Below are 17962 nucleotides of genomic sequence, written 5' to 3'. Positions count from 1 at the left end.
TTTTGTTTTTATTTTACTAAGGGTAGTTTCATTATTGGATGAGACATTGACAATGTTTTAGTAGTTTGGGGTAGACATTGTCATAATTGAAAGTTTAAGAATGACATTGTCGCAATTGAAAATTTAAGGAAGACATTGTTAAATAGGTGGTAGTTTGAAGAGTACGTGAACTTTCTCGCACTCAAAAAGATATAAATTTCTTTTTCATGGCTGGGCCCTCCAACTCAAGCCCACAATAGTGGTTTTTTTTTTTTTTTTTTTTTTTCACAATTTCGCCTCTTTTTCAGGAGCAGACTTCCAATCTAAAGTCAAATGTTCACCAAACAAAATGGGGACAATCATAATCGTTTATTTTTTATTTTATTTTTATGTAAATAAGGGACAATAATAATTTGAAATCTTAGGAATCTCTTTTTCTTTTCAACCATTCCGGTGATTACGCTGCCCCAAAAGAAAGAATTCCTTCAAGATTACTCACAAAAGTAATCAAGGAGTAGTAACAACCAAGCCTTTAAGTAATGATACGTCATAAAACAAACTCTACCTTTTCATTTTGTTGTTTGGAAATTGGAATTTATTTTTTCTTTGTTTTCTCATAAATAAATGGGGGACAAAGTTTCTTATAAAATGGGTTGGAAAATTTCTTACATGTGTCCAAAATGAATGTGATTCTCACTTATTAAAAATGAATGTGAGAATCACATGTATTTCAGACACATCTCAATTTAATAGATTGAGTTTGGACAATTTCTTTAGACCTTTGTTGGATGGCAAATCTATATAGAATATATGGTTAAATTCACTTTACTCATGAAGTTTCAGTAGTTTTTCAATTCGAACCACAATGTTTAAAAATTGAGAATATACACTTTAATGTTTCAAAAATTTTCAATTTAGACACTCCGTTACTAATTTCCTTCTAATTGGACGGAAATTATCTCACATGCGTCTCACATGAAAATTTGATGCCCTCTATTCCAATTTTTTTTTCATTAAAACTTATGAAATTACGTAATTACCCTTAATTTCATAGGTTTTAATGAGGGTAATTATGTTATTTCATAGGTTTTAATGAAAGCAAAATTGAAATAAAGTGCATTAAAATCCCATGTGAGACGCACGTGGGATGAATTTTGTCCAATTAGACGAAAATTAGTAACGGATGGTTTGAATTAAAATTTTTTAAAACATTAGGGATATCTTGCCAAATTTTAAACATTGGGGTTCAAATTGAAAAACCCCTAAAGTTTTAAGGGGCTAAAGTGAATTTTCTCCTAGAATATATCTCCAGGAAATTCAATCCAAACAATAAAAAACAAAAAAAAAAACAAAATAGCAAAATAAAAAAGAATGAAAGCTACTACTTTCTTGTATCCAAATAGATTACCAGAATCCAGAAGCAAGTATTGCAAATGTCATAAAGTAAGCCACATCGCCATTTTTTAATAGAATTTTTTTCAAAGGGATTTCTCACCTTGTATCATTCTGAATTTCCTAATTTACTTTTTTTTTTTTTTTTCTTTTTTTATTCTCTTTCATTTTCGTTTTTTGACTGCTTTTCTCTTTTACTTTCTGGGAGATGGCTAACCAACTCAAAACTGCTAAAGGACTGAGGCTAGGGTCCCCATCCTTAATTTCAGACAGCAAAAGATAGAGGTGTCTGTTTTCGTGGCTAAAAAAAATAAAAAATAACTCCACTTAGGACCCCTTAACTATAACGTCTTTTGAAAAGATCCTCCCAAATTTTAAAAACTCTCAATTTCACCCCATGAACTTTCAATTTGATGTAATTGACTCATCTCCGTCAATTTTTACCATTAAAACCTAACGAAAATCACTTAAAAGACCAAATTATCCTTCAATTTTTGTTTTTGTTTTTAATTTTATTTTCAATTTGAAATTAAAGGTAAATTTGAAATTTTTTAAAAATTTCAAGGGTATAAAGGCCGTTTCATCACTTTTAACATCTAAAAACTGAGCGAAGGAGGTAGATTACATTAGATTGAAAGTTCAGGGGTGAAATTGAAAAGTTTTAAAATTTAGGGAGGTCTTTTCAAATCACGTGGTAATTTAAGGGTTTTTTATAAATTTTTTTTAAAAAAATAATAATAAATAAAAAGTAAAACAGAGGAAAAGCAACCCTTTTGACCAGGACTCTCAGAGATGAACATTCTTGATGTGTTTCTTGTTCTTTTAGTAAAGATAATTAGGTGCCCCCTTGTTAGACATTTTCATGAAATGCACATGCAGCGTGCACTGTATGCCATTATATTCCCTACCCCACTGTGCTTGCCTTTCCTCAATCCCCGCATAATTACCCGCATAGAGAAGATGGATCTATAAAGGGATCAGTTGGGAACATGAAAATTTCATCGATAGCTAGAGTCTATTTTCTCCCTAATGGCTACCTTTGCTAAGCATCTCTCTGTCTTCTTGTTTATAGTGCTCTTCACTTCTCTGCAAATTCAAGCTAGAGAAAGCAGGTTCTTTAGCAAGTTCACCCATTCTAATGCCAATAACAACAATGTCGAAGAACCCCAAGTCCCCATTTTTGAAGCTCGTACACCGGCACCAACACCAGCATCAGCACCAACACCAGAAGAAGCAGTATTAGCACCAGCACCAACACCAACTTTCTCCGAAAGTGAAAATGGGTATTGTTAAACTACTACTTATTTCTTGAGCTTAAGTTGATAGGAAAATATGAATATAAACTCTGAACGGCAAAACTAGAGTTTGAATTCAAGATTTCTACTCTGATACTATGTTAAATTATCATTTATTTTAAAATTTAAGCTAATAAGAAGGGTTGAATTTAATTATTTAATTTTATATTCTAATTACAGGTATGGACTTTACAGTGGTGGCTCTAGCGAATTCACTCCAACAAAAGAGACACCTGCCACCCCCACCAAGTTTGAAGATGAATTTCTGACCGGAGAGCTTGGCGGCAAAAGATTTGAGACGGGCTATCCGAAAACAAACTTGTACAATAGCAATGAGAACAGCAACAATTACAACAACAATGGCTACAACAGCAACAACAACAATAACAACAATGGCTACACACCCAACTACAACAGCAACGGCTACTCCAACAACTACAACAACAATGGCTACTACTCCAACAACTACAACAACAACAACAATGGCTACCAGACAGAGAGGCAAGGGATGAGTGATACGAGGTTCTTGGAGAATGGGAAGTATTATTTTCATGTTAACAATGAGAATAACAATCTTAATGGGTACGAGACAAGGAAGGAGACCACCAAAAATGAAGGCTACTATGTAAATAATATGTATCCAAATGAGTTCAACTCCATGGAAGAGTACGAGAAGCAGGAGGAGAACCAAGAGGAGTTTGAGCCATAAAAGTTTGACCCATGGTCAACGCATAGATACATAGAGAGGGAGAGAGAGAGATCAGAGTTGAGGGGAGGGACCTGGTGTAATTTAAAGGCAAAAACAAATCTATATTATGGTGGATTTTTATGTGTCATGATCTTCAAGTTTCATTTTTCATTTTTTGCACAGATTTTATCCCTTGCAGATTTAAAAAAGGATGGGAGATTATCCTTTAATTTGTGCTTATTTGGTTGAAATTTTATGAACGGTGCTTTTGCTTTTGATGAAGACTGAATTAATCCAATGAGATTGATAGATTTTAACCCAAAAGTCAGTAATGGATGCACACATCGATCGCCAGTAAGCACCAAAGTTTGGCAGAAAGAGGCCAGTTGTTGAAATCCATGAGATCCACAACAATTATATGCCTAATTGCTAATCATTTGGGCAAATAATACGAGAGAGTCTATATGAGATTTATTTGTCTAAATAAATTTTGAGTTATCCGACCACTTACTCGAGTAGGTAGGTCCTATATGGAGTCTATCACCCCAAAATTTACTTGGGTAAATGGATTCCATATGAAATTTGTCACATTACCTGTTACCTGTCTAAATTGGTAATAATTGTTTCGACGTAAAATGTTTTTCATTAGAAAATGACTGAAAAAATGATTTCCTGAAAAACATTTACGTTGTTTGCCGCATAAGAAAAATCACAATTATATATATATATATATATATATATATATATATATATATATATATATATATTCAATGATATTAAACTCTAAATTAAGAAAATATCCTGATCAGGTCTTGGAAGTGTCCTAACCAAGTCCCGTTGGGACGTGATTAGGACCAATTGGGGACCCGGCCAAGACCCGCCTGTGACACGCACGGGGCCCGATCGGGACCTGTCTAAGATATCTCGGACGGGTCTCGGTGGGATCCCGGTCAGGTCTCGATTGGGTCCTGGCAGAGTCCTGACGGAGTCTCAAATAGGTCTAGAACAGGTCTCGAGCAAGTTCCGATTAGGTCTTGGGCAGGTCCCAGTAAGGTCTTGGGTAAGTCCCAACAACTTTTCGGTTGAGTCTATTGATTTGAGAATGAGACACTCAAACTCGAAAAATGCTATATGGTTTTCAAAAATAGAAAGCATTTTTTGAAAATTAAAGAAGAATTTTCGGTCAAATGGAAACTATTATTTTACATCGCATCAAACACCAAAAAATAAGAAAATTATTTTTCAGAAATCATTTTATGTTGAAACAAACGAATCCTTAGAAACATAATGTAGACACTTACAACAAAGGGATAAACTAGACTTTTAATGGTGGAAAAAAAATTGAGAATTAGAAAATTAATTTTAGAGGAGATATATATATATATATATATATATATATATAATAAAATATAATTTTTTTTTTAATTAAAAAAGCCATAAACTTCGGTGACAATTTTAAAAACTTTGAGGAAGAATGCTCTCTCCCCCAAAGGCCAAAGTTATACCTATTACCTAGTTCCGGCGTTCTGCCTCTGTTGACAGTCCACTTTAATTCATTTCGCCTAAGAGAACTAGCAGCAGATGCCTTATAATATGCCATTTTATTTCTCACATCAGATTTCTTATATTTAACCAACCATCAATTGTTGTTACAATGTTTCCCAATGTGTAGGGAACAAAAAGTGATTCTTTATACATTATTTTAATATAAACATTTTTTTTCTTCATCTTTCATCTCTTATTTTTCATATTTTTGTCTTTAATTGGGGATTGTGTTGAAATTTTGTGAAAAAAAAAATGAGGGTAGGTAGATAACTTATATTTTGTAAAGAAATAATATTTTAATGATATAGGAAAATGTAATGAAAGCTATTGTGAAATATATTTTTATAGGGAAGCAAAAAAATAATTTTGTACTATAAACTTAGGAAAAATCAAAGGAAAACTGCGGGCAGCTGCGAGTGCTCTAACAAGAATGTTATCAGGGTGGAAGCCCAAAAGAGAGATAGGATTGGGTTGGGCTGAGTTTCCCCTAAACCGACCCGGCCCAATGGATAGGGTTTTAGCAACGTTCGTTCTCTCTGTAAACAAAATCACCCTCTCCGACCCGGCCCAAAAGAGAGCTAGGATTGGGTTGAGCTGAGTTTTCCCTAAACCGACCCGGTCCAATGTATAGGGTTTTAGCAATGTTTGTTCTCTGTAAACGAAGTCACCCTCTCAGGGTTTTTCTCTGCAAACTGATCATTCTGCTTACTCCGTCTGTCCGCGAGACACAATGAAGGTCAAAGTAATTTCACGCTCCACCGACGAATTCACTCGAGAACGAAGCAAAGATCTCCAGGTCACATCTCCCTCTCTCTCTCTCTCTCTCTGCGAAATATTTGTTATCTGGGCTCAAAATTTGCTCTCTTTTACCTTCTCTCTGTGTGTAAAAAATGAACTTTTCTTGTTTGAATTTGATTAGAGGGTGTTCCGGAACTATGACCCGAACCTTCGGCCCCAAGAAAAGGCGGTGGAGTACGTGCGAGCTCTTAACTCCGCCAAATTAGACAAGGTGGTTTTACATTCCAATCAAATTGTTTTGATTTTGTTTGATAATTTTGGAGATTTGGGTGTTCAATTTCACTGTTTTTCTTTTTCGTGTATGCGACATTCAACGCCATTGTGCTGGTTTTTGGTTTTGGGCATTTGGGTTTTGAATTGGATTCTTTTTGTGTTTGGATGAGGATGTGGGGTTTAGTGTGTTTAACGTGGGCAAATTGTTTGTTTGTTTAATTTTTTTTTTTTTTTTGTTGGGGTGGGTTAGATTTTTGCAAGGCCGTTTCTCGGAGCAATGGATGGGCATATGGATGCGGTTTCGTGTATGGCAAAGAACCCGAATCATTTGAGAGGAATATTTTCTGGTTCAATGGATGGAGGTACTTTACTTTTTATTTGTTGTTAAGCCAATACTTATTGAACCTTGTGAAATATATGAGTGATTGATAATGTTAGATAACATTCTCTTTGTTTGGTTCATTCTGTTATTCTTTAAATCCAAATTAGGATACAGCATATGTTTAATACCTGAAAATTATCCAAATTTCAAGTTCTTCCCTTCAAAATTTCACATGTCAAAACTAGTCTGTATGTTCTTCAAAAAGCTTCATCCTAATTGTTTTCCTGTACCCATAACACCACTAGACTGTGAAAGAGAAAAAGACCAAAATGAAGCCTTTAGGAAAATATAGACCAATTGGACTTGCAAAATGTTTTTTTTTTTTTTTTTGATAAGTAAAAATGTATATATCAAAAAACCCAAAAGGGCACAACACAATTACACAAGGTAGAAGCGAGCGCCAAGAATCGCCCAAGAAAAACCCTAAGCTCATAGGGAGCCCCCACAAGAGACCCAAACTTGCAAAATGTTTAAGATACAGACTTGAAATTTGGGTGATTTTTTAAGGGAAGAAACATATATTATAATATTTAAATTATTTTTTGTATTCTAAATTTTCTCAGAAATTTTTAGAGATTTTTGAGTTTGGAGAATAAGGAACTTCTATTTTTATAAGTTTGGTGTTCCTAGTAGTCGACGTCTTATAATGAAGTGTCATAAGTTTAGCTTGTTTTGCACTGCATTGCTTACATTAGCGTGTTCTAATCATGGGGCATAAAACAAACTCCAAAATGGGTTGCCTAATCAATGGTTAGCAAGTTTTCTGTTGGCCTGAGTTTGTTACGTATTATTATGTTCTCATCTGCTTTCTTTATTGGAGCTTTGCCCAATATAGTGCATATAACTCGTAACTTCTTTCCTTTTTTGATTGTTTTGTAGATATTCGGCTATGGGATATTGCTTCCAGGTAACTCATTAAGCACTGAACTTGAATTTCGTGAATTTTATAGATCAATTATGATCTAGATTCTAGGCTCCCTTTTCATTTCATTCTGAATGTGTAAATGTTATATTTTACATGCATGCACATATCTATGCACGCATTAGCATATGTTAATTGATTTGCTACTAAGAGTCTATTTGGCCTTGCGATTTCATGTCCCAAAAGTGTATTTTTAAACAAAATAGCGAAAAGTGTATGTTTAGAAGTACATTTGAAAAAATTGGTGGTTTGGAAATGTGGAAAAATCCACGTATTCAAATCATAGGTAAGGGGGTTTGTTTTGAAAACGCACGATTTTAAAGACTTAACCGCAATTTTACCAGACATTTAACTGCGTTTTTTAAAAATTGCGTTCTCAAACTGGTAAACCAAACTTACCCTAAAGCCACCTTTATCTTCAACTTTTCCTAATTATTTTAGAGATTTCTTCTGGAAACTGTGAAATTGTATTTGGATACTTAGTGCTTATCTAATTGATATTTTGATATAGAAAGGCAAACATTGTTTCAATTCTTTAAATCATATACAATGGATTGCAATTTCTTTTAATCTGACCTGACCAAACACTTTGATGCCTGTATTTAAATTGGTCTGGCAAGTTTTCTGTCTGTATTCTGGTTCAGTCTCCTTTATTGATCCCTTGTGAATCACTCTTGAGTAATTAATTGAGAAACACAACTGTATTTTTTGTTATTTTGGATGCATATAATTGTGTATGCAGTAGATAATTCCCATTCTTATTGAAGAGGAGCAAGAAAAAACCAAAATCGTAAAGATACAATAACAAATCAGCTAGGGTTGGGTCAGGCTGAGACCATATAGGCCTTAGTTGTGCATGTGATCCTGAAAAATGGTGACATTTCTTCCGTTTCTGTACATGTAAAATAGACTGCAAGGTCCATTGAATTGCTAATTTAGATTTTTTTATTTTATTTAATAAACTATTTTTAGTTCTGTGTTCCTTTACTGATGCACCAAGTCCTGCGATTTATTGACATTTAAGTTTAAAATTTGATTACAAAGGCGAACAGTTTGTCAGTTTCTTGGTCACCGAGGTGCTGTACGAGGTCTGACAGCATCTACAGATGGACGTATCCTTGTATCATGTGGCACTGATTGCACGTAAGGCACAATAGCTAGATTTAATTTCAATTTTTGAAGATGGAGCTTTAGTCGATTTGTACATATAGTTACTTGGTGAATTTGGACATTGTTTTTCAGCGTCAGGCTTTGGAATGTTCCTATTGCTACTCTTAAGGAGTCAGATGACTCATCTAATAATTCTGTGAAGGTAGTTAAACCAGATTTAGTTTGATGTTTTTGAATTTAGTGTGTTTTATACTCTTTTCATACCTTCCTGAACAAATTATGATTCATTGTTTACAGCCACTGGACGTTTATGTTTGGAAGAATGCATTTTGGTGAGGTTTTCATCGTGACTTGTCAAGAATATGTCTTCATTTTTCATTGTGATATATTTTCAAGAGCTTTTCTTTCTTTCTTTTTTCCTCTCTCGAGCCTTACTTTGTAATTTTCAGGGCTGTTGACCACCAATGGGATGGTGGCTACTTTGCCACAGCTGGTGCACAAGTGGATATATGGAATCAAAATAGGTATAGTTCTCAACTTCTTTATTATTTTTTTCTTTTATCCAAGGTGCAATTTTCCAATTATATTTTGAAAATTTGCCTCTTGTAACTAGGTCTCAACCTGTAAGGAGTTTTGAATGGGGATCAGACACTGTCATATCTGTGCGATTCAATCCTGGAGAACCAAACCTCTTGGCAACGTCAGGCAGGTATGCTTGTTAACTTCTAGGTTAACAATTTGTGATTGATGATATGGATATAAGATATAAATCTTAATCCATGTTCATTGTAATCTATATTCCATGGTTCATATTTTATTTAGAGGAAGTTATACAATATTTACTTTTTTTTTTTTTTCATAAGTAATGAAGATATCATTAAAAAGCGTAAGGTGCTTCCAGGTACAAAGGGAGTATACAAAAGATGACCAAACATACTATTTACTGATCCTCACAAGTGTGTGAACTACAAACAATGGAAGTTGAAAAATGACTACATATCCATTTTTTACCCCCAAATTTGACTTACTTTTATTCCTAAAACATAGAATATGTTTTACATTGAAAATCTTCATATAGAAATTTTGTTTTGATAAGTAAATCTTCATATAGAAATTAACTTGATGAAACTTGGGGAAAAGTACTTGGGTCTTGTCATTCTTCAACTAATGGTAGTAAATGAAACCTAATGGAGTAGGGATGCAACTTAGTTTTGGGTAATCTGAGCATTATTCCAACCTGACCAAATTGGGGTTTAGTTGGGTTTTAATTTTTCAGTTCATTTATGGGTTCTCACACATTTAGGTGACTGGTAAGCCAACTTGTGTCAAATATAATTTCAGGTAAGTAACGCATAAAAAACTTAATAATCAGCTGCTACATGTTAACAATTTGCATAAGGTGCTTCTTCTGTAAGAAAAGACTCATCGGAACACTAGATAATTGCCAAAGGGCTGCATAAGGCCCAATTATGAAAATGAGGATAGATGTGGGAAAAAGGCTTATGGCGTATAACAAAAATGTCATCCCATGGCCTGACTTGCCACATTTGAAGCAACGGATCCCCAATAATAGTTGTTGCCCAGGTTGTTTTCCCAATGTTGGCTGTGGGTTGGCAGCATGGGTTTGGGCTATAGAATATGTTTTCTTCTTCTTTCTCTCCCTCTTAGTCGCTCTCTTGTATACTCCCTGTGTACTAGGGTTGCGCCCCTCTGCGCTTTTTAATATATCTTTTTACTTATCAAAAAAAAAAAAAAAATATGCTCCTTTGTGATTATTATTGTTGCTTCCACCCTAGTTAGCCCTGCTTGACCTCCTAGTTAGTTGTTTCATTAAGTAAAGCTTGTTGATACACCTCAGACAGACTAGGGATTTGAAAAAAATTGAGAGTATCCTGAAATTGTTGTTGCATACCTCTAATATTATTGAAACCAACTGATCTTTTGTTTCAGCTACATCAGTATGAGTTATTGATTAGTAGAACTTGAGGCTGTAATAATTGACTGAGTGTGCCCTTGGTGTAGATTTGGAGATTTTGGTTCAGCAACTGCGTATAGTTGTGGGGCAAAGATGCAGCACATATGTGCTTCTTCAACTTTTTCCATGAGTTAATCTTCTTCTTCCCTTACCTCAAGGGTGGAGCCACCCTTTGGAAAAATTTATTAAATCCCCCAAAAAGTTTAAAATGTCCTTTAAATTTGATGTTTTTTATGAGATGGACCCCCCAAAATTAATTTTTTACCTTCACAAAAATCTTTTTCTCCTGCCTTACCTCACTTGAGTCACTGTTTTGTAGTTGTCATGTAGTGGCTCTACTTCGAATTGTCACAACAAGGTAATCCCTTTGTTAGCATCAAGCACCTTCTTGAAGTCCATGATCTCTACTTTGCATTGAGCCAATCTATAAATTATTCTGGTTGTAAGCTCTCTTAGATTATGGGTATAGCAAATTTTTAAACCCGATTCCAAGCGGAAGCATTCTCCACTTGATCATCTATGGCCTCCTCCATAAATGCTTTGGGGGCTGATCATTGATGTTGCATAGCGTTTGCTATTTTAACAACTTCTTGTATTATGCTTGCATTGTTGTCTCATTCATAGACTTCTTCCGCAATGGCTTTACCAATCGTTGATGCATCTCCTTGGTGGCATGGTGCAGGAAAGGGTGCAGGCTTTGATAGCAACTAAACGTCTATAGGATAAACAGTGTTTGCAAGAAAATAGAAACTTTGCTTTAATTTGTTGATTCACACATGATAACCAAAAGAAAAAGCCTTCTCCAAGCATGTCATTTTTCCTAGGATGCCAAGGTTGAAGGTATCAACACTTGTTGATTACTTAGGATTTAGGAATACTAAGGGTTGAAACAAAGAGTAACTCTCTTAAAATTTTATTCCAAAACTCAGTCAATTATCTTTGTGTGAGGGCTATATATTATTGTATGAAGAAAACTCTAAGCAGAACCCTAAATAAAGCGAATTATACTTATCAAAAAACCCTAAATAAAGCAAATTATGAAAAGACCACTCTTGCGTTTGGTCTATGTTAGAAGTGTTAGGGTTTGAGTCATTAGAGTTTTGGGGGTAGTTTAGTCTTTATGGTATTTCCCTAATCCTATATAATAGGATGCTTGTATTAGGTTAACATAAGTTGAATAATACAATAGCCTCTACTTTTTGTGTCTAAACTGTTCATACAAACTTTAACATGGTATCATAACCTTAGGGTTCGAATATTTGGCCCTTTGTTTGTAGAAGTTGTTTTTCGCTCTATTTGTTATGTTTTTTTCGTGAGTATTGTTCTGGTGGCTGCACTGCCCATGTGGCTAAGCCCACATGGGCAGTGCCCTGAAAGAAGCTGTCCATGGTTGTGCTTTTTTTTTTTTTTGAAGAAAAAAAAATTGTTGAATAATACAATAGCCTTGTATTATATAGGATTAGGGAAATACCATAAAGACTAAACTACCCCCAATAATGACTCAAACCCTAACACTTCTAACAGTCTACATGTTATTAGATTAAAAAAAGAGAACCTTAAACAAAATCCTAAGTAAAAAATGACTTTAAATTTGCCAATCTAATATGACATTCAAAGTGGCATTCGAACGGTTTTTCAGGTGTTATCCTTCCTAAGAATCCCATATCTGTTTTGTTCAGATGGTGTTTCAAACAATATCCATCCAGGGAGTTCTAAAATGCTTTGATCAAATAGCCATATGATATGGCGTTTGAAGTAGGTCCATCCCAAGGGTTCCATAATACCTAGTTTGAAGCTAGTGTGAGAACAAAGTTAGAATGTTCTTGCACATAGACCTTTTAAATGGCTTTCAAATGATCTTTGGTAATTTCGAATGGTCCACGAATGGCATTAGTCAATTGCTTTATTTTAGCTTGTTTCACTCACAGGTAAATATGTAATCTTTCGTGATGCAACCTGCATCAACCTACTAGGTCATTTCAATTCCTAAAATAAGCAGAACAAGACTTGTGTTGTACTGTACAGGGGCAGATCTTCTTTATATGCTTTGAAGTATTGGATCTCTTGAGTGTTCCACAATTGGAGACTAGGTTACTAATTGAATAATAGGATATAACCCCTGTATGTTCAGCTCTTTTTCACAGGTGCAGGCAATAATCTTGTGGTAAGTAATCTGTATCTGACCAACAAGTTAATTTGCTAGTTAGTAAAGGGAGTGGAATAGTATGTACCTAACCAATTTGTTAATTTACTCGTTAGTGAAGGAAGTGATAAATAGCAGCTAAAACTCGACCTAGGATAATCCTTGCTTGGAGAGATTCCTGAAAGTTAGTACTTCATGTATCATGAAGTACTAGGATAATCCTTGCTTGGAGAGATTCCTGAAAGTTAGTACTTCATTTATCATGAAATAGGAAATCCAAAGGTGATTTTCGATTTCCTTTCTTGACTTGGCGTTTGCTCGCTCCTCCCGTATCACTACCACATTAGGAGTGTGCACTTGGGAGTAAGCACTTGAAAGTGTGTGTAGAATTTCTCATAGGCTAATAGTGAAAATTGTTGGCCATTCAATTCTTGCTTCAGTGTAAATCACTGTACATATGAGCTACTTATATGTGTTCATTCTAGTACTTTCTTTCTCTTTTTCTTTTTCTCTTCTTTTTGAATGACTTCAAATTTATCTAAGAACAACTATGGATGTAATACCCTGGCATGGATGCAAGATGTACTGCATGGCAAATGATCTGTGGATGTTATTTGTATGTTTACTTTGAAGCAAATTTTTTAATAAATTTCACTTTAAATATAGTGGTGGATGCTAAAAACTATATTATCTGTGTGTTATTTGATCGATTCATGTTCTTTATAACTCATTTGTGGTTCTTTTCAGAATTCAAAATCAAAATATGTAATTCATTTGTTGTTTTTCTTTCTTTGTATAGTGACCGGAGCATAACACTATATGATTTGCGCATGTCATCCCCAACAAGGAAACTGATTATGCAGGTATTATTGGCACATTACCATGAGTTATATCACATAGTTCTTAGACTTTTCTTTTTCTTCTTGAAACTTCAATAATAATGTTGTGAAGTTAGTAATTCAACACATCTGTTGAATTCTCAAATTATGTTATTGAATATGAAGCCTTACAGAAATTGTCAATTGACTTATTCTTGCTCCTTGATTGTTTGCTGGTGTTAATGTTAATCATTTATGGATTTTGAAGGCGTTTTTATTGCTGTAAACATGCGTAGGTTTTTGGGGCTTTTCAATAGAAGGACATAATTGGGCCAGGTTGGCTGGAAGCCAAACCCTAATAATGCATCCGGGAAGGGTCAGAAGCATGCGTATCTTGCTTAAAAAAATTGCATAGTTGTAGAGCAAGCAAAATTATCATTATGAGAATGCTAAAGTAATAATTACTTATCAAAATAAAATAAAATAAAATAAGAGAGAGAGAAAGTTAAAGTTAAAGTAATAATTAACAAAAACATCAAAACTAAAAGAGAAATGAAAGGTTCAAATGTTTTGCTCAAAATATATCTTGAGGTATATTTTATTGCCTTATTTGATGAATAGAAAATTAGAATTTTCAATGTAACAAATAGTTGCAAAACTAATGTATAGAAAAATTTAAGTTTATAGCATAGCTGCAAAATCACTTAGAATGAAATTGACAATGATAATAAATAATTGTATTATGTTGTAACTTAATTGATATAAATGCGATACTTTCAAATAGAATTAATAATCTAATATTTGTATGTAATTAAATACTATTCTAGATAATAATATAAGAAATACAAAAAATTTGAGGAGATGCCATGTGATGCAAACTTTATTGAAAAGTAAATACTTCTTTTTTATTTGCTTTCTATGAGTTTTAGTTAAACAGGGTAATTTTAGGAATTGATAACCTTTTATTTCAAAGTCAATGCGTTAAATTGTATCTCCTTAAAAGTTGAATTTTTTTAACACGGACACCCAATATGGGATGGAGAGAGTTTAAGGCAATGCAGAGTACTATTTTTAGTGATCATCATATGGACTTCTGAAATTGTTTAGTGCAATATATAGGTTAAAACAAAAATACTATTCTAGATTGTCTAAACATGTCTAAAAATTCACAAGTGCCATTGTGATCTTCTGCTGCCTGCCTCTTAATACTTAGTTTCTGAGTAATTCTTATTCATAAGCTGCTCATATTTTTTGTCTTTTCAGTGATGTTTTTATTTGTCTTCTGAGAAGTGAACATGTTCTTTCTGTAACTCCAAAACTTATATTATCTGACAGTTGACTATAGCAAATCTGACCTTTTTTTTTCTTTCTTTTTTTTTTTTTTTTTTTTTTTTTTTTTGGGTTACAGACAAAAACCAATTCTATTTCTTGGAACCCAATGGAGCCAATGAACTTCACAGCTGTAAGCACAAGCATTGAAGCTTGTTTTGTTTGAATTATTTTGCTTTTTTGTTGTACAAGTGTGTGGTTTCAAATTATCTTTAGCGTCATTGCTGGATTTCTTAAATGCTTGAGATTGCAGTCAATTTTCTGTTGGAAAAGGACCTCTGTCATCAATTGAACTGCCACATTACTCCCTCTCTTTAGTAAGTTGTTGGGATATCTCTGATAGTGAATATCTGCAGTCAGAGTAGGGCACTTCCCAATGTAAATTGGGAGGAAATACCTTGACATCATACAGCCAGCTTGTGACAGTTATCAGTCTATAAATCTTACCCATCCCCCTTGTCAACTTGTGATGGTTACCATTCCATAAAGCATGTAATAAGAAGAGTGGAGGGTTGCCTATCATGAATTAAATTCATAATGTACTGCAATATTTTTGCTCATGTACCATGATAGGGACACATCAACTTTGTGCTCTCCATATACAGCATATTCTTTTTCCACCTTACATTACATTCCATGCCAATGCAGGCTAATGAGGACTGCAACTGCTATAGTTATGATGCCAGAAAGCTTGATGAAGCCAGAATGGTACACAAAGATCATGTTTCTGCAGTGTAAGATGGCTTTTGTGTACTTTTGAAAGCAAAATGTTCTTTATGCTTTATATTATTTATCTCATTCTGGAGAACATCTATTTTAACACCTCAATTTAATTTTCCCAGGATGGACATTGATTACTCTCCAACTGGTCGAGAATTTGTTACTGGATCGTATGATAGAACAGTGAGTTCTTTCTTGCAGTAGATCATGACTTATGTTCCATACTCAATGGATAGAGACAGCTGTAGTACTGAATTAAATTTTGTTTTCTGCAGGTGAGAATATTCCAGTATAATGGTGGTCACAGCCGTGAAATCTATCACACACAGAGAATGCAAAGGTTATATTAGTTATGATTCTTATTGACCTTTGTGTTTTTCCCCTCATAATAAATTGATAGGTTTATTGAATTTCCACTACTTGCTTTCTGTAAGCATATCGTACTTTTTATATGTACCCCTCACTTCAACGAAGAAACCTTTGTAGGCTGGATCTTTAGCTTTTGAGGGTATCTAATTGAAGGTTGAACAAGCACATTTTTACTGTATAAGTTTCCATTTTCTAACTTAAAGTTTCCTGTCTACATAGGGTATTCTGCGTCAAGTTTAGCTGTGATGCAAGTTACCTTATTTCCGGGAGTGACGACACCAACCTTAGGCTTTGGAAAGCTAAAGCATCAGAACAATTGGGAGTAGTAAGAATCTCTTCCTGCATATGTGCGGTTCTGTTTTAAGGCTTCAATTCTGACATCATAAAATTTTATTTCAACATCACAAAATTCTATAATGCTTCTATTTTTACGGTCTTGCTATTAGACATGGAAGGTAAAAACACCTCAAACATTAAGTGTACATGGTGAATTCAGGCATTGATATTCAGAAATAGACATTTTGTTGTTCTAGCCTTACCAAATTATTACCCACCTCTGCTTGCTCAACTGCTGCTAGTTCGCTTGCTTAGCCTTCTGCTGCTTTAGATAAAACCTATTTTCTTATTCTTTAGAGATTAATGGTTCCATTGCCTTGTTAGCTAATTTCTGTAGTTTAGATCCTTTGACATCAATCCAATGCTCTTGTAGCTCTGATCATCTCTCTTTTATGCTGCAGCTTCTCCCAAGGGAAAAGAAAAAGCACGAGTATAATGAGGCTCTCAAGAATCGCTACAAACACCTCCCAGAGGTCAAACGTATTTTGAGGTATGAAGAGATACAAACACTTGGTCTTGGATAGTCATGGGGTTTCTTCAAATGTTAGTGATGGTATTAAGATGATTTGTTCTTTAACTAATGTTTGGGCATTAGAGCATTCACATTGGGCTCTCTACATTTAGCTTTTCTCTAAAAATTTAACTAAACTCTTAAAAAGACCCATTTTACAAATAAAAAAACTAATAAAAAATGATATTTAACTAAAGTAGAGAAAGATATAGAGAGTTTGATGTTTGATTCTGTTTAAAAGTGGCTCCTATAAATTTAATAAAGTAAATTTTTCTCCTCAAATTTACCTTTTATTTGAGGAATCTATTATGAATGCTCTTAGTAACTTTGCAAGAAAGCATTAGTGAATGAGTTGATGAGTGCTCACTATTGATGTAGCATATCAGTTTTAGGGGTTTGAAGGAGGCTTCTTTGGATGTTTGCTTGGTTAGAATTAGCCCAGTTGTTAGGTTTATAGACATTGGCATGGTTGTTGATGTGGAGCGTTGCCATGTAGGTCCCACAACAAAATCAAGTTATCCGTCTACATGTTTGCCTCAGTTTTTTTTTTTTTGGCTCTTTGTAAAGTTGATGCCTAGAAAGATACTAAGGCATGCCAGAGCAAAATTGCTTTTGAATGAATATGCTCCCTTAGTCCAAATTGTCTGTCCACATTAGAAAATCCGACTTTTCAACGGATACCATTTAATGCATTGTCTTTGAAATATAACGAACCAGTTTCCAAAATTAAATTATCCTCATTAATTTAAATTCAAGTTAAAGAAGCTTTGCAAAGTTAAGTATGCATTGGTCCTTCTGCTTGGTAGAGACCCTGAGTGTAATTTTTCTGAATTCTATCAACTTTGTGGTCTCTAGGTGAGACTCCTAGTGTTATCTGTTGTGCAGTGATGACAGATGAATATTTAGAAATGAATTCTCACTTATATTCTTTATGTTGAATGATGGTTGTGCAGGCATAGACACCTACCATTACCAATATACAAGGCTGCTGCTCTCCGACGCACCATGATTGATGCTGCAAGGAAGAAAGATGAGAGAAGGAAAGCTCACAGCGCCCCGGGAAGCATTTCAACACATCCGTTGCGTAAAAAACGAATCATCAAAGAAGTTGAGTGAGTCAATTCATATAGCAGGTGCATATGGGTGACGTGCTTGTGCATATACGGTTATCTGAGGTTGGAATCTCCTTGATGACCAAAAAAGTAGGCATGGTTTCATGGACTCCGTTTTCTACTGTAGTCCAAAGCGAGAGAAGTAAAAGATTTCTACATGTAACAGTTTATTAGGTAGACCCATTAATTTTATCATCACTTGTGTAATCTTTTGTATCAGAATTCATTTTGATTTCAATGGGAAAGAAAAAGTTCAGATTCTTCTTATTTGAACGGAGACCGGATGATACATGCTAGGCTTTCTGGGTAAGGTCCAGAATGAATG

The 17962-nt window shown here is 34.4% G+C and overlaps 2 protein-coding genes across 2 annotated transcripts; both read left to right on the top strand.

Moving 5' to 3' along the window:
• The first annotated feature begins 2368 nt into the window (after window positions 1-2368).
• Window positions 2369-3636, top strand: LOC132182621 (E6-like protein). The gene is made up of 2 exons (XM_059595923.2): window positions 2369-2654; window positions 2847-3636. Exons 1-2 carry the CDS (start codon window positions 2401-2403, stop codon window positions 3373-3375), a joined length of 783 nt encoding a protein of 260 aa, XP_059451906.2. The 5' UTR covers window positions 2369-2400; the 3' UTR covers window positions 3376-3636.
• Window positions 3637-5548: 1912 nt separating this feature from the next.
• On the top strand, window positions 5549-17904 carry LOC132181149 (WD repeat and SOF domain-containing protein 1). Its single transcript, XM_059594236.2, has 17 exons — window positions 5549-5695; window positions 5819-5908; window positions 6161-6272; window positions 7172-7199; window positions 8259-8357; window positions 8457-8526; window positions 8622-8656; window positions 8774-8848; window positions 8938-9033; window positions 13242-13305; window positions 14669-14722; window positions 15238-15323; window positions 15432-15492; window positions 15585-15649; window positions 15898-16003; window positions 16416-16504; window positions 17479-17904. The coding sequence occupies exons 1-17, from the start codon at window positions 5630-5632 to the stop codon at window positions 17639-17641; spliced, it is 1359 nt and encodes a 452-aa protein (XP_059450219.1). The 5' UTR covers window positions 5549-5629; the 3' UTR covers window positions 17642-17904.
• The last annotated feature ends 58 nt before the right edge of the window (window positions 17905-17962 follow it).

This window comes from Corylus avellana, chromosome 5 (genome assembly GCF_965113065.1).
Source record: "Corylus avellana chromosome 5, dhCorAvel1.hap1.2, whole genome shotgun sequence".
In the NCBI taxonomy this organism is placed as follows: domain Eukaryota; kingdom Viridiplantae; phylum Streptophyta; class Magnoliopsida; order Fagales; family Betulaceae; genus Corylus; species Corylus avellana.
This window is presented reverse-complemented; position numbering and strand designations above follow the sequence as displayed.

Bases quoted from the DNA above. Each gene is read 5' to 3' on its own strand.
- LOC132182621 (XM_059595923.2), top strand. From the start codon at position 2,401: ATGGCTACCTTTGCTAAGCATCTCTCTGTCTTCTTGTTTATAGTGCTC. The intron at 2,655-2,846 runs GTATTGTTAAAC...TTCTAATTACAG, and splicing joins TTCTCCGAAAGTGAAAATGG to GTATGGACTTTACAGTGGTG.
- LOC132181149 (XM_059594236.2), top strand. From the start codon at position 5,630: ATGAAGGTCAAAGTAATTTCACGCTCCACCGACGAATTCACTCGAGAA. The intron at 8,849-8,937 runs GTATAGTTCTCA...TCTTGTAACTAG, and splicing joins GATATATGGAATCAAAATAG to GTCTCAACCTGTAAGGAGTT. The intron at 15,650-15,897 runs GTTATATTAGTT...CTGTCTACATAG, and splicing joins CACACACAGAGAATGCAAAG to GGTATTCTGCGTCAAGTTTA.